The sequence below is a fragment of the Vulpes lagopus genome, chromosome 11 (genome assembly GCF_018345385.1).
Source record: "Vulpes lagopus strain Blue_001 chromosome 11, ASM1834538v1, whole genome shotgun sequence".
Lineage (NCBI taxonomy): Eukaryota > Metazoa > Chordata > Mammalia > Carnivora > Canidae > Vulpes > Vulpes lagopus.
Window position 1 is genome coordinate 48424860 of NC_054834.1, and position 19967 is coordinate 48444826.

The 19967-nt window shown below is 46.9% G+C and overlaps 1 protein-coding gene across 4 annotated transcripts in view; it reads left to right on the forward strand.

The window, feature by feature from the left end:
- PIK3C2B (phosphatidylinositol-4-phosphate 3-kinase catalytic subunit type 2 beta) overlaps positions 1-11794 on the forward strand; it is a 65329-nt gene extending 53535 nt beyond the window's left edge. For 3 of the 4 annotated variants that reach the window (XM_041774057.1, XM_041774060.1, XM_041774059.1), the window contains 10 exons: positions 1038-1207; positions 1680-1836; positions 2168-2277; positions 3194-3395; positions 3826-3950; positions 4922-5039; positions 7323-7404; positions 7815-7921; positions 9146-9274; positions 9745-11794. In XM_041774057.1, the coding sequence (XP_041629991.1) occupies positions 1038-1207; positions 1680-1836; positions 2168-2277; positions 3194-3395; positions 3826-3950; positions 4922-5039; positions 7323-7404; positions 7815-7921; positions 9146-9274; positions 9745-9933 (1389 nt within the window). In that variant the 3' untranslated portion in view covers positions 9934-11794. Of the gene's footprint in view, positions 1-1037; positions 1208-1679; positions 1837-2167; positions 2278-3193; positions 3396-3825; positions 3951-4921; positions 5040-5429; positions 5796-7322; positions 7405-7814; positions 7922-9145; positions 9275-9744 lie in introns of those variants that run through there. The other variant, XM_041774058.1, reaches the window with a different exon arrangement.
- The last annotated feature ends 8173 nt before the right edge of the window (positions 11795-19967 follow it).

Below are 19967 nucleotides of genomic sequence, written 5' to 3' on the forward strand. Positions count from 1 at the left end.
GATAAGACCCTTAGACCCAGGAGAAAGAAAAGAATGAGGGCTGGGTGAATGGGGGTGGCGGTAGGGCTGTTGGGGCTCAATAAGAGAGGAGTCTGCAGGAGCTGGGAAGGCCTGGAACTCCAGGCCCTGAAGGATGGAGGGAAATTTGCACAGAGAGCAGGGAGGATGCACATTCTATATCTGGAAGCTTTCTCTAATTCTCAAGCCTGTACATTCCTTATTGGCTATGCCAGTTTTTGCACTCTGCTGAGGAGTCTTTTCTTGAATCCTTAGAAATTCCATAAACCTCACAAAGATGATTCAGAGGGTGAAATATATCCATTTGCTAATTTCATTATTTGTACTTCTTGGAGAGACAGATAAGGGGACAAATTACCATATGGAAAAGGTGGATCTAACCCCTTAGCCATCCACCCTGCACTCCTACCCCACTATAAACTAAAAAATATCTCACACAGTTTACCAACTAGAGATGTCTGATTTTTCAAGTGTAAAACGCCCCTAGGAGTGTTAAACTGTCTCAGCTCTTCTTTGGAGTGAAGTGACTTAGCACTTAGCTGCTACCAAGAACCCTGGGAATGAAAGGTGTATATGGGGCAGAGAGAAGTCTAGAAGAATTCTGAGCAGGGTCAGCTGCCTCGGTGCTGTGCTTGAGTTGAGATGGTCACAAGCATTTGGGAACACTGAAAGCACCAGTCTTCTTGTCTGTTAGGGTCGCTTCAGTCTGGGCTGGGCAAATCTGGGCTCCCAGATAGGTTCACTGTCTTTCCCACCAATTTTTCTGGGAGAAAGAAAGGTGCAGAGGAAGCTGAATTGCAGATAAAGTGGTGGAGATACACATGAAGCCTTCCATCTCCTTAGAGCCCATAAGACAGGAGAGAGGTTTCTGTGTGCGTGGGTGATGAAGGCTGAACTGGCAGGCATGAGGTGCTTTTGGGGCTCAGGAGGGAGAGAGCGGGCCTGGCCGAATTCAGTCTGGCCGTGGCCCTTAGGGTCCCTTTCTGTCCTCTCCTCCCATCTGCCTGCCTTCCCCCCAGGCTGTGGAGAACTTCATCTATTCCTGTGCTGGCTGCTGCGTGGCCACATATGTCTTGGGCATCTGTGACCGGCACAATGATAATATCATGCTGAAGACCACCGGCCACATGTTCCACATAGATTTTGGCCGCTTCCTGGGCCATGCTCAGATGTTCGGCAACATCAAGCGGTAAGTGATCTCCTGAAGCCCAGCCATGTGTGGAGGGCAAGGAGGTCAAAAGAAATGGTTCCAAGCTGACCACAAGCCCATCATGGAAGGGGCGGCACTGGAGCCCCCGGGCTGAGCAGCTTTTGAAAAAAGCCTGAAAGAGAAGTGAAGTCCTTGCAGGGCCTTGCAGGAGGTGGGGACCAGCTCTTCTCTCTCCCTGCTGAGGACTGAGCAAAGGGAAATGAGCCCAAACTGCAGCAAAAGGGAATACAGTTAGATATCCAGGAAAAATATTGGTAGCTCATGGACAAGGAACCAATGAAGGACATCCCTGGGGATTTTTTAAGACTAAGGTAGGAAGAGAAAAAGTTAGAGCCCCATCTATCCTGGTTCCCACAGGTAGTGAGGGGAACCATTCCCTGATGCACCCCAAAAGGTAGGGGGGCTTCTTCCTCCATGTTGACATTCTACCTGTATGTTCCCTTTGGCCCAGGGACCGTGCCCCCTTTGTCTTCACATCGGATATGGCATATGTCATCAACGGGGGTGACAAGCCTTCAAGCCGCTTCCATGATTTTGTTGACCTTTGCTGCCAAGCCTACAACCTCATCCGCAAGCACACCCACCTCTTTCTCAACCTCCTGGGCCTGGTGAGGAGCTCCATCTCTTTCTGAACACCTCCTTCTTATCATCTGGTGCCATCTTTAAGACTTTCCTGTCTTGATTCAAAGAATTTCTGGAGATCTACTTCTCTGAGGTCTAGATAAGGCAGGGCCCAGACAGCCGGGAACAGTGGTGTCTGCACAGTGTCTGACTTCCCACCCTAGCCCCTCAATTCCTGTGGCCTTCCAGCCACTGCCCACAGCATCCATCCACCACCCTCTAGGAGGGCTAGGGAGCCTAGCTATAGAAAATCTTGCCTATGGGAGGAAGGAGCAAAAATTTCTGGTTGCCCATTCTCCATTTTTGTTTTCCTTCTAGATGTTGTCCTGTGGAATCCCTGAGCTCTCAGACCTAGAGGACCTCAAATATGTATATGATGCTCTGAGACCTCAGGACACAGAAGCCAATGCTACTACCTACTTCACCAGGTAACACCCTGTGCACGGAACAGTTCTGCCCCCTGCCCCCCCTGCCATTCATCTCCAGGCTGCCTGATGGGGAGGAGGAAGGCTAGGAAAACAGGTGTAGCTCAGATGGCAGAGCCTAGAGTTGACAACATGTGTCTGCTGTCCTACCTCAGCCTCCGACTTAGGTAAATCGCTTGACTTCTCTGACTCCGTTGCCTGTCTGCGCTTTGGTGCTTACTCTTGTGTATAGAGCTACTGCAATCCCTTAATCCCTTAACTCACATTCTTGCCAGGTCTTGGTCAAAGACTTTGCTTATGGGACTTCAATGGATTTTCTTAGTTCTTAGCTCTCTGGATCAGAACCTTTGCCCTTATCAAAACATGGAATTCCATGATTCCATTTTTCCATACTTGACAGTGATTCTAGGTACTCTGCATGGAAGCAAGGAAGTGTCTCTGTACTCATGTCTATAGTCCTGTCCCTGTAGGCGATGCCTCCGTTTTGTCAGGCACTCTTCGGAACTTGGCAAACTACATTTTCTCTGTATGTCTCACATAGAACCTCTCCTTTTGGTCTGAAATCTCTAGATTGAACAGTGCATGGTGAGGTTCCAGTGTACTGGAGGTCTACTGTATGTAGACGTTTTCATACTGACCCTGTGGTGGAATCCCTAATTCCTTTCTACCTTGGTTTAACCATCTTTGGCTCAGGAGGGCAGCGAGGGGAGATAAGACCCCAGGATTCACATAAATAAATTGCATATAGATGATTGTGTGCCAGTCAAATACTCTGTGAGGATATTACACAAGGAAAATGATTCTGAGTTGAGTGTTAGTCTCAGGTGTCAGAGCATATTTGTTGAGATTGCCCTGTCCCAGCAGTGGGGACTTGGGTCCATGGTGACATCCTTTTCTTCCCATCCTCCTACACCAACAGGTTGATTGAGTCCAGCCTGGGCAGTGTAGCCACAAAGCTCAATTTTTTCATCCATAACCTGGCTCAGATGAAGTTCACAGGCTCAGACGACCGGCTGACCCTTTCCTTTGCCCCCCGAACACACACGCTCAAGAGCTCTGGCCGCATCACTGATGTTTTTCTCTGCCGCCATGAGAAGATTTTCCACCCCAACAAGGGCTACGTAAGTGTTTTCTCCAATGTGGCCCCATCTTGTTCCCCACCACCCCCATCATATTGGGGTTCTGTCTCTTCACAGCCACATAATGGACAATGCAGTTGTGAGCATCCCATGCTGGATGCAGTGCAGTCACAGATCAAGCTTCTCCCCTGCCCCAATGGGGTGCTAGAATCAGGGAGCTGAATTGGATGTGTGTTCCTTCTGGGTCAAGGGTCCTATGAAACATGTGCAGAAAATGTTTGTTTTTAGATTCCTGCAAATGTACTATCATCTTTTTCTTTGGAGACACTTTTGCCTTTTTCCTTTTGGAAAGTGGGCTTCCCCAACATACGCGCGTGCACACACACCCCTTCCCTTTTCTATTTCCTTACCTACTCCCTTCATTGAGTGTACAGCGTTTGGCAGGTATTTTCTAAGACTTGGACCTTTGCAGGTATATGTGGTAAAGGTGATGCGAGAGAACTGTCATGAGGCCACTTACATCCAACGGACATTTGAGGAGTTCCAGGAATTACACAATAAGCTGCGGCTGCTCTTCCCTTCTTCCCTCCTGCCCAGGTACCTGCCCCCTTTCCTCTCTGCACAGGGGGATCCTGGGGAAGGAGATCCGATAGAGGGTGGGCAGGACTGCCGGATCTGGAAACTACCCTTTCCAAGATCTGCTTGGTATTCTTGGCCTAGTAATGAGTGTGGTAACAGGTGTGCCCCCTGCTGGCTGGGTTTCCGGACTCTGTTCAGTCTTGAAAATGAGCTTGGGTCCACATGCCAGGAGAGAAAACTAGAGCTAAAAAGGCAGAGGACTGAGTGGATCTGAAGATGTTTCTAAGTTTCTTAGCTTTTAAAGAATAAAAGGTAAATAGATAAAACGTGGTGTATACATATGATGGAATATTAAGTCTTAAAAGGAAGGAGATTCTGGCACATGCTACAACATGGATGGACCTTGAGGACATGATGCTCAGTGAAATAGACCAGTCACAAAAAGACAAATACTGTGTAGTATTCCATTTATATGAGTCCCTAGAGTAGTCAAAATGCCTTGAGACCAAAAGTAGAAGGGTGGTCACCAGGGCTTGGAGGGAAGGAGGGAGGAATAGGGAGCTGTTTAACGGGTCCAGAGTGTTAGTTGTGCAAGATGGTTGGTGATGGTTGCACAACAATGTGTATCTAAGGCCACTGGACTGTAATGGTTCAGATGGTAAATTTTATATTCTGTGTATGTCACCACAATTCTTAAAAAATTAGTTTTCAAATGAATTTTTATCTTGAGGAAAACCGTGAGCTCCTCCGGGGAGCCCTAGGACTCTGTCCAATAGCTTGGTTTTCTTGCCTGGGTTCCCTGGAGCTGCCACGTGAGATGGGCCAGAGTGTGTCCACTGGGGGAGCCGCGGCAGGAATGGGGCCAGCTGCTGAGAAGTGTGGGGCAGGTCGCTGAACATGCAAATGAAATGTGACAAAAGCCTGTCGCTGCTTCCTGCTCTGCCCCTGCCGGCCCCTCCTGCGTACCCACTGCCCACCTGTCTCGACAGCTTCCCCAGTCGCTTTGTGATCGGCCGCTCGCGGGGAGAGGCGGTGGCTGAGCGGCGGAGGGAGGAGTTAAACCGCTATGTCTGGCACCTGACCCACGAAGCCCCCGAGGTGGCCGAGGTGGGTGGGCTCTCCTCTGCTCCCCGCAGTTGGGGCGCTGGGGTGGGGGTGGGGGGAAGCGGGGAGGGGGGCGAGCCCGCTGGCCGTCAAGATGGACTTGACTCTTGGGGTCTGTCTGACTGCAGGGGAAGGAGGAGGGGGCATGAGAGAGGCAAGGAAGGGGGAGGAAGGGGAGACAGGCGGGAGGAGGGGGGGGAAGGGAGGGAGAGTTGTGCCCATAAAGGCAATGTGCAGCCTCAAGCAGAGAGAGACATTATGAGACATTGACGTATCAGAAGCTTCCAGAGTGCTGGGAGTGATCAGAACCTTAGGAAGGAAGGGGTTCTGAGGAAAAGGAGTTTTTTTGAGCTGGTTGAGTGTATTTACCTAGATTTTTTTTTTTTTAAACAGATGCTATTACAATGAGCATAAAAACAAATGGAGCCACCAGGAGCCCCATCCCCCTGACAAATCATCTAACCCCATTTCCATGTTTCCTTCTTATTTGTCTATATGCAAATGTGACTCTTAACCATTTATGATCATAGCTTCAAGATCACTCTGTAATGTATTTCTCACTTAGTATAACTTTAAATATCTGTACCAAGTTAATATTTTGACTTGCAATACCAAAATCTCCTTAACCATTTGCTTCTTAAGAAATATTTACATTGGGCAGCCCTGGTGGCACAGTGGTTTGGCGCCGCCTGCAGCCTGGGGTGTGATCCTGGAGACCCGGGATCGAGTCCCACATCAGGCTCCCTGCATGGAGCCTGCTTCTCCCTCTCCCTCTGCCTGTGTCTCTGCCTCTCTCTCTGTGTTTATGAATAAATAAATAAAATATTAAAAAAAAGAAATATTTACATTATGTCCATTTTCCCCCCACTATTAATGCTAGAGTAGGTATTTTCATACATTTTAGTTTTTGTTTTCCCTAACATAGTTAAAAACTTTCTCAAAAGTAGAATTCATGGTCTCTGTCCAGGGCTGGCTTAAATATTTCTCTGCTTGAAAGGTGTGTGTGTCCATGGGGAGGGTGTGGCAGAGAACAGACTGCTTTTGACCTGATGTGACCTGAGTGTTTTTGGTTTTCTTTCCTTTTTAAAAACTTATTATGAGAACTTTCAAACATACAGAAAAGCAGAGAAATAATAATGTGTGCCTATATGTTCACCACCTAAACAGTTAATATTTTGCCATATTTATTTCATCTATTTTGTAAAAAGATTTTATTTATTTATTTGAGAGACAGAGAGATAGAGAGAGAGAGAGCGCGCGCACGAGATAGGGGGAGGGGCAGATGGAGGGAGACAAGCAGCCTCTCCACTGAGCAGGGAGAGGTAGGGCTCCATGCCAGGACCTTGGGATCATGACCTGAGCTGAAGGCAGATGCTTAACTGACTGAGCCACCCAGGTCCCCCTGCTTCATCTATTTTTGTATGAAGTAATTTTAAAGTCATTCACAGACATCATGACATTCTATTCCTAAATACTCAATATTCATCTCTGAAAAATAAAGACATATTCTTATATAACTGCAGTATCATTATATCATCCAATACACAGTCCATATTCAAAGTTTCTCTGTCATCCCCAAAATTCTTTTTACAGTTGGTTGGTTTGAGCCATGATCCAAACAAGAAGTACATATTACATTTGGTTGTTCCATTTTTACAGGAAGAAAGAGAAAGAGAGATGAGTAGGGGGAGGATCGGAAGGAGGAGCAGACTCCCTGCTGAGCAGGGAGCCTGACACAGGTCCTGGGATCATGACCCAAGCCAAAGGCAGACACTTAACCAACTGAGCCACCCAGGCACCCCATAGACCTCTTTTTCTTTTTTAAAGATTTTATTTATTCATGAGAGACAGAGAGAGGTAAAGACACAGGCAGAGGGAGAAGCAGGCTCCACGCAGGGAGCCCGATATGGGACTCGATCCTGGGACTCTAGGATCAAGCCCTGGGCCGAAGGCAGGCACTAAACCGCTGAGCCACCCAGGGATCCCCACCATAGGCCTCTTTTAATCTGGAATAGTCCCTTTCCTTTTTTTTTATGGGGCTGTTGTCTTTTTTTTTTTTTTTTTTTAAGATTTTGTTTATTTATTCATGAGAGACACAGAGACGGAGAGGCAGAGACACAGGCAGAGGGAGAAGCAGGCTCCATGCAGGATCCTGACGTGGGACTGGATCCCGGGTCTCTAGAATCACGACCTGGGCTGAAGGCGGCAATGAACCGCTGAGCCCCTGGGGCTGCCCTGGGGCTGTTGTCTTATTGAAGAATGACTCTGTCTCTGATTTCATTTCAGTGTGATTTAGTGTATACCTTCTTCCATCCCCTGTCCCGAGATGAGAAGGCTGCAGGCACCAGCCCAGCTCCCAAGTCCTCAGGTATACTGTCTTCTCTGTCATGTCCCTGCCAACCTCTCTGAACCATTCCCAGGGGTAGTTCCTCTTGACCCCGCCCCTTCCTAGTTCTCTTCCCTTGATGTGTCTCTGTTCCTTTGCTTACTAGCTCAAGGTTCTGGCTTCCCACTCAGGCTGTGGGTCCTGTAACTCCTCACACAGGTTTCCCAGGGACCGGATATTCAGTTGGTGATCACACACACAAATTGGATAGACCATCTTAACCTGATTCTAAATCATGTTCACGAACCTTACTTGGTAGTTCCCCCATGGGGGTATCAGGAACCCAACATGAAGATACTGGGATGGGTAAAAGAAAACAGAAACATCTGCACAGCACCAAATGGGGACAGAACTGGGTTCATGACCTTTCTTGACTTTCTTTGTCCCTCTAGATGGCTCATGGGCCCGGCCCGTTGGGAAAGTGGGAGGGGAAGTGAAGCTGTCCATCTCGTACAAAAACAATAAGCTCTTCATTATGGTGATGCATATTCGGGGCTTGGTAAGTACACACATGGTCTTCATTTGGTTCTTTATCTTCTTGTACTTTTTCTTACTTTGGCAAGTAGCCTAATTACTTTGAGCTTTTTTTTTTAAAGGATTTTATTTAGAGAGGTTGAGAGCATGGGTGATGAAGGGCATGGGAAAGGGGCAGAGGGAAGTCTCCCTGATTTGGGGCTCCATCCCAGGACCCCAGGATCATGACCTGAGCCGAAGGCAGATGCTTAACCCATTGAGCCAACCAGCCGCTCCTACAATGAGCCTTACTAAAATGAAGATAATGTTAGTATCTACCTGGTAGGGTTGGGAGGGTGCATACAGAGCATATAACAGATAGTGGTAAGTGTTCTGGCAAGAAATAAAGCAAAGAAGGAATACTGGGGTAGAGCGAAGTAGTGGCAGTTTTATAAAGAGTGGTCAGGGAAGCCCTCATTGATGAGGAGGTATTTAAGTAAAGATGGAAGGAGGTGAGGATTGTTCCAAGCAGAGGGAGCAGTTAAACCCAAAAGCCCTGAGTCAGGAGCCTGCCTGGGGTGTGCTGGGAAGTGCAGGGGGCCCATGGTGGCTGAAGGCTACAGAGCAAAGGGGAGAATAGTGGATGGACAATAGGGTTGGAGAGGGCACACCACACAGAAGCCCAGGTCCTACAGTCAAGACTGTGCTTTTACCCTGAGTGAGATGGGAACTATTAGAGGCTTTTTGAGCAGAGGCAGGACAAGATCAAATTTATGTTTTAAAAGGATCAGGTTGAAAAAAAAATAAAAATAAAAAATAAAAGGATCAGGTTGGATGAAGCACTAATTGGCTGGCCTTCCTCAAGCACCTTCATCTCTCTGACTCATCTTCCATCTCTTGGGGGTTGCTTGGATCAAATGACAAAATAGACAAAGGCATTGGGTAAGGCGGGAAGATCTCTAGGGACATGATGGCTCCGTCAAAACAGACCAAGTTATGGCATGCCCCAAGCATTTGTATGAAAAGAATAGACTGTGTATAATAGGCAATCAGATTGATGTTTTAGGAGGACATCTAATACTGTCATGGGAGATATTTCTCTCAGAGTGGAGTGAGCTGGGAAGCATGTTACTGTGCCTCACAAGAAGCCAGTTGTGGGGGGTCAGAGTCAGGATCAGGGTATGTTCGCAGAAGTGGGGATAAAGACGCAGACATAGGAATCTTCTTCTTTTTAAAAAAAAATTTTTTTTAATTGTCATTTCTTTTGTAGCAAGTGCTCCAGGATGGGAATGACCCGGACCCCTACGTGAAGATTTACCTCCTCCCTGATCCTCAGAAAACGACTAAGAAGAAAACCAAGGTGGCCCGGAAAACCTGCAACCCTACCTACAATGAGATGGTGTGTGGGGCATGTGCTAGGGTAGGGCTGGGGCTGGGGGACCATGCCTATTGTATTGGAATGTGGCCACACCTATCCCTTCAATTGTGCTGCTCTCCCGTTGCAGCCAGCAGGATTGCATACCTGTGACACAGACCATGCTCTTTGGCCTAAAAGCCTAAGATGTTTCCTATCTGGCCCCTTCCGTAAACAAGTTTGCTGTGACCCTGGGGGTCAGGATCCCACAGCTGGAACGTGGCCTCAGCCCTGTCCTGTTCCATTGGGAAGAGCAGATTGCTGGTCCTTTGTCAATAATGAGTGGCAGCCCAGTCAAAAGCCCTCACCTGCCTGACCTCTCAGCAAAGAGCAAAGTTCTTTAAAGCTCTTCTTGGGTTCCGAGGGCCTTCTCTATTCCCCTGAACTCTGGTTGGGGGCTCAGCCAGACCAAACCCCCACAGACCTAAGCGTCTCCCTTTTCTGTGTGCTGGCAGCTGGTGTATGACGGGATCCCCAGGGGAGACCTGCAGCAGAGGGAGCTGCAGCTGAGTGTGCTGAGCGAGCAAGGATTCTGGGAGAATGTCCTCCTTGGGGAGGTGCACATCCGTCTGCGAGAGCTGGACCTGGCCCAGGAGAAGACTGGCTGGTTTGCGCTAGGATCTCGAAGTCATGAGACCTTGTGAGCCCAGCAGAGCAAACCCCCTTCCCCGCCCTGCCTGGGAACCACCTGCTGCTGGGAAAGCCAGGGGAGTAGACTCTTCCCCTGCTTGATGTGCCCTTTCCTTGCAAAGGGGCGGGGCCCTTGGCAGGCCTCCCCTCTGCCCAGGTGGGTCAGGCCTCCGTGATAGGAGGTAGGGAGAGTAAGATGCTCTCTGCTATCCCCTCCTCTGCCGAACAAATTTGGGTTGGTTGTGATAAGCAGCCCCTTGGAGGCTGTGAGGTGGCAGCAAAGTTTTAAGTTTACCTTGTGTCAAGGGAGCAATGCCTGGTTTAGGGGTGAGTGGGGTGGGCTGTAGGAAGTAGTATTTTGGGGGAGGGTGGGCGGATATCTTTATTTTTATTTTTAAAAAATGAAATAGTAATGTTGTCCTGACTGGACAGGAAGCCTTGTGAGAAGGGACTTAACATATGCCTCGGAAGGCAAAAGAGGAAGACTGTTTGGATTTTTGTATGATTAAGGTTCTTATTGGACTTTTTGTTAGGTTTGTGTTTGTTTGCTTATTTGTTTTTGTTTTTTGTTTTTCTATCTCTAGGACCTAACTTGGAGAGGGGCCCGGTGGGTCCTCGGTGAGAGCCCTCCCTCTCTGAGGGCAGGTCGGGGAGGGGCAGGGAGGGCTGGTGTGCTGGACAGAGGCCCACATGGGGCCTTTCTGATTTTGCCTCCAAAGGAGAGCGATGTGATACCTACATCTGTAAGGAAGGGCCTTCCGAATGGGGCTCTGCAGAGGACCTGTAATTCAGGGACCTAGGCTCTTTCAGGGAGGATTTTTCCTCTCATCTTCCCCTGCTTTGCTAGGACTCGCCCTGAAATACTGTCTTCTACCCCTCCATTCTCACGGGCCCTCTGGGGACCATATGGTCCCTGCAAATACGCTGGGGGTGCTCCTCCATAGGTCTGTCTCCCTTCCTTTTTCTCTGGTGGGATAAAGTGCTGCCTCAGCTCTCAGATTTGCATCCACCCAAGGGCATCCTGACCCTGGGAAGGGGCCTCGGCTGCAGATGCCAGGGTGTCTTGTCACCCGTCACACCACTCCTTTTTCATGTGCTGCTTTCCCCAAACTCCATTTCTGTCACATTTTTAAAATAAGAATTTCCCTCATTCTATGGGGCCATAAACCTGTTTAGTCTGGAGCCAAAGGGATGCCCTAAGTGGAGTAAAGGGGCATGGGGTGCGGGATTCCAGTGATTTGGTTGTGAGGAGGCTGGATGGGAGGGCATGATTGGTCCCTTGGAGCTGAGCTGGGAGGGAGAGACTGGGTCTCTTAGCTCTTACACTCTATTCCCAACCAGACGGACTTCGGATTCACACCGTGCTTTACTCCAGAGGGTTGTATTCCTTAGAAAAAGAGGAAGAGACTTTGAATTTGATGGTAACTTTTTAAACCGCAATCGGCGGAATGTACCCCATGATTGGGGCACGAAGGTAATCGAGGATCCTCTCAACTATACCTCCCCAGCTTCCCTCTCAGCTCCAAGGTCAGAAATTCCCCCATTTACTGACTCATTCCATAACTGGAGAAAGAAGTTTCATTCACTGAAGCCACAGGGTAGTGAGGAAATTTAACTTTTCTTTTAGTTTAAAAATGTCAAGGATAAAGTGACCACTGTGGGGAAGGGCTGGGGGAAGTGGGGAACAGAGGTGAAACTTCTCCAGATGAATGGACCATAGTTGTGTTACTGGCTTTTTGCCTGTAGCTCATTTTATTTTGACCTTCTGTGCCCCTGATTTAAAGAGGTCTGTGTACTGTACCCACTTCCCAGACATCCTTATATCTGCTACTTTCTCTGGAATTGTATTTTCCAATAAATGACATTTGAGAAAAACGAAACTATTCATTTTCAAGATCTGTCAATATTTAGATTAAAACACCGGCTTTAGGGACACCTGGGTGGCACCTGCCTTCGGCCCAGGGCGTGATCCTGGAGACCCGGGATCGAGTCCCACGTCAGGCTCCCTGCCTGGAGCCTGCTTCTCTCTCTGCCTGTGTCTCTGCCTCTTTCTCTGTATCTCTCATAAATAAATGAAATCTTAAAAAAAAAACAACAAAAAAAACCTGCTTTACATGATGAAAATAATAATAGCAGATGGACTTACAAATGGTGACTTTGAGATGCCCTTGTACACTCACTGCACTGGGCATTTAACATTTGTCAGCCAAATCTAGCCAACTCGATCAGGTGAGTAGCAGTATCCCCATTTCACAGATGAAGAAACAGAAGCTCAGAGAGATTAAGTAATTTGCCTAAGGACACAGCCAGTCAGTCTGGGGTCTGGAATTTGAATCTAGGATTGACTCCAAACCTTGGGCAACCTCATGGGTAATGTTTAACACAGTCCCTTGAGTTGGTATATTATTTGTTAGTTTTCAGAGTGTTTTATATATAATGTCATTTTTCATTACAACTATTGTGGAAAGTCAATACAGTTCATTCTGTCAACAAACATTTACCATGTTTACCAGTGCTACCCAGTGGCATGCCTTGATTCACAAAGGATATAGCTCCTAGAGTTGTGCGTTGGGCCGCGGACCACATACCAGACTGAGCATTACAAACATAAATGAAGACAATGCATTTAAGGAGTCTACTGCCTAGGGTTGCTCAGTTGGTGAAGCGTCTGATTCTTGGTTTCAGCTCGGGTTATGATCTCAAGATGTCTACTGCCTAGTGACATTTAACCAAGCACATTTTATAACAGAGGAGACTGAACCTCTGAGATGGCTTACAACTATGAAGTCATTAGAGTAGAGCCATAGTCCAGATGGAAGAAGGAGGCAATGTGACCCTCATTCAAGCATTTCACCCAGAAGTTTTCAAAACCCTCCACTGGGGTGTCCTATTTCACACTGGGAAATTCTGTGGGGCTTCCAAGGGACTTTTAGTAGTAAACAGTAGGAAGTTTTAGCTATCTGCTGTGTTTCTAAGTGGTTTTGAGATGTCACTGCAGTTCTGGACAAATCCCGGTGGACCTTTTAAAAGTTAGAACTTAAATCTGGCAAGAATCTTAGTTAAGGAAATTTCTTGGCCAAATGGGGCAGAAATCTGAACCAGCCTGGGGAGTGGGAGGTGGGGATAGGATCTGGGAGTAGAGGAAGAAAGTTTGTGCTCAGGGAAAAGAGAAACAAGAAGCCCAAGAGGCTGGGTTTTCTGAATACAGAGAGAGGTGCCAAAAATGAAGTAACCTGACTGGCTGGTTTTTGGGGGCAAGGATTAGATTGGACTTGAAAGGTAAAAAATGAGGCAGCATTCTTAAGTTGGGTAATTTTGGTGGCTGGAACATGTCTGTTCAACAAACCACAGTAAGGGCCTTTTTGGGGTCAGGCAAGGCAACCCAGCAGTGTGGTCACTAAAATGACAAAGATGTAGATCCTATCCGCCTGGAAGTCACTGTCCAGCTAGGGAGGCAGATTCAGGGTCTCAGGACGAGGTAGGAAGGGGGAAGGGCCGGGCAGGCAGAGGGGGGCTTCCCAAGGAGATATTTGAACAGTTTTAAAGTCAATCAGAACTCCAGATTTTATTTTTAGTGCGATGGTGCTACCATTGGAAGGTTTTGAGAAAGGGACTATAGTGGTCCAGTTTATGTTTTATTTTTTTTTTAAGATTTTATTTATTTATTCATGAGAGAGACAGAGGCAGAGACACAGGCAGAGGGAGAAGCGGGCTCCATGCAAGGAGCCTCGTGCTGTACTCGATCCCTGGTCTCCAGGATCACACCCTGGGCTGCAGGCGGCGCCAAACTGCTGCACCACCGGGGCTGCCCCCAGTTTATGTTTCAAAAGGTCATGTTGGCTGCTGCTTGCAGTGGTCTAGGAGGGAAATGATGGGGTGGATAGGATGGGGAGAAGTAAATTCTGGAATTAGTGAATTTCAAGGTAGAGCTGATGGATTTGCTGATGGATGAAATGTGGAGTTGAGGGAAAGGGGAAGTGAGGGTGACCCTACATGTAGGGCCTTGGCAATTGGATGAGGAAGACTGGGGGCAGGCATTTAGGAGCATGGGGAAGATGGGCTTGGTGGAGCTGAGTTAAGAGTTTTGTTTCTGGCCCCTGGCTGGCTCAGTTGGTAAAGACTTCATGCTTGACCTCGGGGTCGTGAGTTCAAGCCCCACGTTGGCCATGGAGCCTACTTAATGAGTAAGAAAAAAATTTTAAAGGAATTTTGTTTTCATCATGATAAGTTTGAGATGTGTGGATATCCATGTGGAGAAGCCGGAGAATGGAATCTGAAGCTCATGGGAGTGAGCCTTCAGCCTGGAGTTTAGATATAGACATTATCAGTATTAGATTGAGATCACCTAGATTAGGCTAGAAAAAAAAGATGTAGGTGGATCAAGCTCTGATACAGGCCAAGATTCAGTGGAGGAAAAGCCCCTGGAATTGTAGGGAAAACCATGCAGAGCTGTCATGGGAGCCTAAAGAAAAGTACTGTCAGTATCCCAGGGCTGCTGGAGCAAAGCCCCATAGACTGGGGCTTACACAAGATTAATTTGCTCATAGGTTCAGAGGCTAGAAGGGCCAGGATCGAGGAGTTGGCAGAGAGTTGGTGCCTTCCGAGGGTGGAGAGGGAGAATCTGTTCCATGCCTCCTCTACCAGAAGGTAGTTTGCTGGAAATGGTCACGTTTCTTGACTTGTAGGTACATCACCTCAATCTCTGCTTTCGTGTTCACATGGTGTTCTCCCTGCACGTGAAGGTGTATCCTGCATGTTTGTGTGTGTCCAAATTTACCCTTTGTATAGGGACACAATCGTACCAAATTAGACCCACCCTAATGACCTCATCCTGACTTGTGAAGACTATTTCCAAATAAGGTCATGTTCACACGTACTGGGGGATTAGGACTTCACCATTTTTTAGGGGGACACAGTTCAACCCACAACAGTAGGAAGATTGGACTTGGTAAAATGTTCTTGGCGATCTTGATAAAGGTTGTTTGTTGTTGTTGTTTTCTTAAGTAGGCTCCATGCCCATGGTGGGGGTTGAACTGTGACCCTGAGATCAAGTCTGATGCTCCACCCACTGGGCCAGCCAGGTGCCCTGATAAGGGCTGTTTGATGGAGCGGTGTGGACAAAGGCCATACCAGAGGAGGTTGAAGAAAGAATAGGTCATAAGAAAGTAGAGACTAGTAACCATAGATGACTCTTGAGAAACTTTGCTGTGGTGGTACAGAAGCTTGGAGGGGCACAAATCTGGGAGAATTTTTTAACTTTAAATTTTTAAAAAAGATTTATTTATTTGAGAGAGACGGTGCATGCACATGTGTGCACACAAGGAAGGGCAAAAGGAGGGGTATAGTCTCAGGCAGATTTTACACTGAGTTTGGAACCCAACAATGGGGCTTGATCTCAAGACCCTGAGATCATGACCTGAGCCAAAACCAAGAGTTGGACACTTTACTGACTGTGCCAACCAAGTGCTCCAAGTTTGTTTGTTTTTTTAATTTTTAAGATAGGTGATACTAACTCTGCATGTGAGTACTCCAGAAGCTTGAGGGAGAAAATTATATGTTACAGGAAAAGGACTAAGGGAGGCCAGAATTCCTTTGGTAGACATGAAGGGATAGGATCCAGGAGGCTCCTTTTCTTGTCATGGGAGTGAAGGCAGAGTAGTGGCTCCAAATGCAGGTAGGTTGGTGGATTTAATGGTGGAAAGACAAAGTTGTTTATGTACAATTGTATCTGGTTTCTCAATGAAGTATGAGGTGTGATCCTAAGCTGAGAATGCGTGTTTATCGGAATGCTGGAAATTGGAAGAACAAGCATTGTGAAACCGTCTCAGAGTGTGCGAGAAACAAAACTACCCTGGAACTATCAACTCTTGTTGCCGTGCCTGGCACTGATGAAATTTGTGATCACAAATATGAAGCAAGTCAGTTGGCATGGCTGAGCACTTTTCTTCAGCAATGATTAGCTTCAAGTGTGTAGACTCAGAATAAGTCAGTAGTTGGGTTTAACTAGGGTTGGAATTTTGCCAGAGAAGGGTAAGAGAATGAGGGGTCTTTGCAAGGGGCTCACGGAATTCATGATGGGTAAGGAGGGAAGGGAAGGAGGGTTTCTGGGGGTTGATAAGCTGCTGAATACAAGGGCAGTGTGTTGGAAAGATGGGAGGTGGTAACTAGCCAAAGTGTGGGATACTTAGAAATAAGATTTTGGAGGTGGTACTGACTCAGAAAAATGAAGTCAGAAGCTACATACCCTTTACACCAAGCCCACAAAATATTTTAAAATAAATATAATTAACTGAGGTTTAAATGTTATCTTTTGCCAAAGTGCCAGTCCAAGGACTTCTTGTCTTCACCAGCACACATGCAGCTATGGCAACACCTTGTTATCTCCGTGTCCAGAGCTACCCCCTGTCTGCCTGCTAGTTGAGAGCAGGCTTGAGGAGGCTGGTTTACACTTTATTTTCCTGTTGGGACTGACAAGACAAAGTCACATATTCCCATAGTTTTTGATACTTAATGATTGTGGTTTTTTTTTTCTCTTTATAACAACTTCCAAGGTAAGGAAAATAAAGTTATGTATTAATTACTAGATGGGGAAGAAGAGGCTCATTCAAGAAAGCTTTAGGACATGTTTTTTGGGGGCATGCAGTGTTAGAGACAAAGTTGAGAATGGAGAGCAAAAGGCTGGGGCAACTGGGTGGCTCAGTGATTGAGCATCTGCCTTTGGCTCAGGTCATGATACTGAGGTCCTGGGATCGAGTCCCACACAGGCTCCCCACAAGGAGCCTGCTTCTCCTCTGCCTGTGTCTCTGCCTCTCTGTGTGTCTCTTATGAATAAATAAGTAAAATCTTAAAAAAAAAAAAAAAGAAAGAAAGAAAGAAAAAACTTAGCCATAAGGAAGATGTTGTTAAGTTATTAATACTTTTCCAGGGCAGCCCCGGTGGCTCAGAGGTTTAGTGCCACCTTCAGCCAGGGGCGTGAGCCTGGAGACCCGGGATCGAGTCCCACATCGGGCTCCCTGCATGGAGCCTGCTTCTCCCTCTGCCTATGTCTCTGCCTCTTTCTCTCTCTCTGTGTCTCTCATCAATCAATAAATAAAATCTTAAAAAAAAAAACTTTTCCATTCATTCAACGAACATTATTGGTCACCTATTATGTGCCAGTCAACATGCTAGGTAAGGGGTTCCTAAACTTTTTGGTCTTGGGTGCACTTTTGTACTGTTAAAAGTTATTGAAGACTCCATGGAACTTTTATTTGTATTCTATATGCCAAGAGTTACTGTTTAAGAACTCAAAACTGAGGAATTTTTAAATATTTGTTAAAAATAATAAACCAGGGGAGACTGGGTGGCTCATTTGATTAAGCGTCTGCCTTTGGCTCAGGTGATGTTCCCAGGGTATGGGGATTGAGCCCCATGTTCAGCTTCCTACTCAATGGGAAGCCTGCTTCTCCCTCTCCCTCTGCCCCTACCCCACTTGTTCTCTCTCTCTCTCTCTCTCAAATAAATAAATAAATAATCTTTTAAAAATTCATAAACCCACTACATGTTAACACAGCACTTTTAGGGGTGTCTGGCTGGTTCAGTGGTTGAGCCTTCGGCTCAGGTCACGATCCCCGGGTCCTGAGATCAAGTGCTGCATCAGGCTCCCTGCAGGGAGCCCACTTCTCCCTCTGCCTGTGCCTCTCTCTGTGTCTCTCATGAATGAATGAATAAAATCTTTAAAAAAAAACACTTAATGAAAAATTATTTTTCAAAACAAAAAATTGGAGAAGAGTGACCTTGTTTTACATTTTCCCCCCAAGTGTCTTTAATATCTGGCTTTTAATAGAAGGCAACTCAAGTCTCCTATCTGTTTTTGCATTCCACCTGTTGCCAGATCACTTATCATGTATCCTGTAGAAGATGCATGTCCACTGTACACTCATGAGAAAATGAGAGTAAAAAAGGAGAATAACAGGGATGCCTGGGTGGCTCAGAGGTTGAGCCTCTGCCTTTGGCTCAGGGCATGATTCTGGGGTCCTGGGATCAAGTCCCACATTGGGCTCCCTGCAGGGAGCCTGCTTCTCCCTCTGCCTATGTTTCTGTGTCTCTCATGAATAAATAAATAAAATCTTAAAAAAAAAACTTTTAAGAAAAGGAAAATAACAGCTTTGTAGAAAATGTAGAAACATTTTTTGGCCTTGAGGGCTTCCTGAAAGGGTCTTAAAATGGGACCCCCAGATCATATTTTGGGACCCATTGGTCTAGGTATTGGGATACAGCCCTCAAGGAACTTGAAGCCAGCAGGAAAGAACATTTACAGGTATACATAGTGTAGCATGCTGAGTGCTCAAACAGTATATAATAATAGACTTCTGATTGGGAAGGTCAGCAAAGACTTCAAGAAGGAGGTGACATTTGAGTTGGACCTTGAAGCATGACTTATATAACAGGGAGCAAGAGGGCTTTCTTGGCTGAGAAACAGCACGAGTAAAAGCAGGAAACCAGTCCAATGTTCCAGAGTATTAACATACATGAAGGGAAGTTACCCAAGAGAAGGCTGGTAAAGTGTAGTGGGTGGACAGGCTATACAGAGCCTTTAGTGTGTAGACAACAGGAAACAAATGTTGGCCAATAAATAACAGATTCTAGCTGATGTTTATACTCCTACTCCATGTAGGTGTTAGAATTCGTTCTCTCACCAACCTGTTGAAAGAAGAATTATTAGCTTCACTGGACAACCAAGAAACCGAGGCGTCAAGGATTTACTTTGCATGCCTGGATCTCTTTTCTATTATTAAGCTGACTTTTATTACTAATACATTTTTCTAAAGTTCTTAGAATTGAAAATGAGGTATTTCCAGAGATAGGGATACGATCCTAAGGGGGTAAACCAGAGACTGAGGACCTCTCAGTTTCCTAGAAGGAAGTTGGCTGTTCTTTGAATACTCCCATGGAAGTGGGAAGAGCAGTCCACTTCCTCCTAGCTCCCAAAATGGTCTTTCTGCCCTCCCTACGTGCTCAATCCTGCACACTCTCCCTGGAATAGACGTTAGACTTCAGAGGAGTCGATGAGAAACTTTTGGCAGAAATAAAGAAACGAACAAAGACCAAGTCACAACAGAGAATCAAATATAGCAATTAAAATTACCAGACAAAATTCTTTCAAAGGATAATGGTCTGTGCGTCCCTCTTCACCTGTTGCATCCCACGGCTCTGGGGCTCAGGATGTCAATAGGACTCGAATGTGTTGCCTGCTGGGAAGCCTATGGGGTGACAATTCTGAGGGCCACGTTTCTTAACTCCTCTGAGATGTGGGATTTGTCCCACTGAAAGGGGGCAGAACCTGAGAAACAAGAGCTCACATTTTCATGGGGGGGATGTATGTGGGTTAGATCCTGAAAGCTGGGTCCTAGACAAAGCTAAATAGTGATTCAGAAACTGAAAACACTGGGGTGGGGGGATGCATAGGAATGACTCATTTTTCACTTACGGGTTTGCACTCTTACTAGTCACTCCAAATTATCTTTTGTTAAGTTTTTATTTATTTATTTGAAAGAGGGGGAGAGACAGAGAGAGAGAAGGAGCAGGGGAAGGCGAAGGGGCAAAGGCAGAGGGAGAAGCAGACTCCCTGCCCTGAGCCTCCACCGCAGGACCCTGGGATCACGACCTGCGCCCAAGGAACATGCTTCACTGAGTCACCCACGCACCCCTCACTCCAAATTATTAGTTGTCCTAACACCAGACACCTGCTTACACAGTACTGCCAGGTCCTGTTATACTAAGATCTCCTGCAGATGATCTGCTTAGCACTCAACAATACAGGAACCCCGATATATTAAAGCGTAAGGTAAGCGTGCACCCTCGGGGGTGTATTAGGACCTCAAAAGGGCTTCCGGGAATTCTCGCGTTATCTGGAAACGTTCCCCTTTCGCCCAGACCGCTGGGCGGGGCGGGGTGCGGGGTGCGGGGTGCGGGGTGCGGAGGAACCACCGCGCGGGGCGGTCTCCTAGGAGACCACCGAGGACCGAGTGCGCACGCGCAGAGCCCCGGCCCGGCTGATGCAACCTCC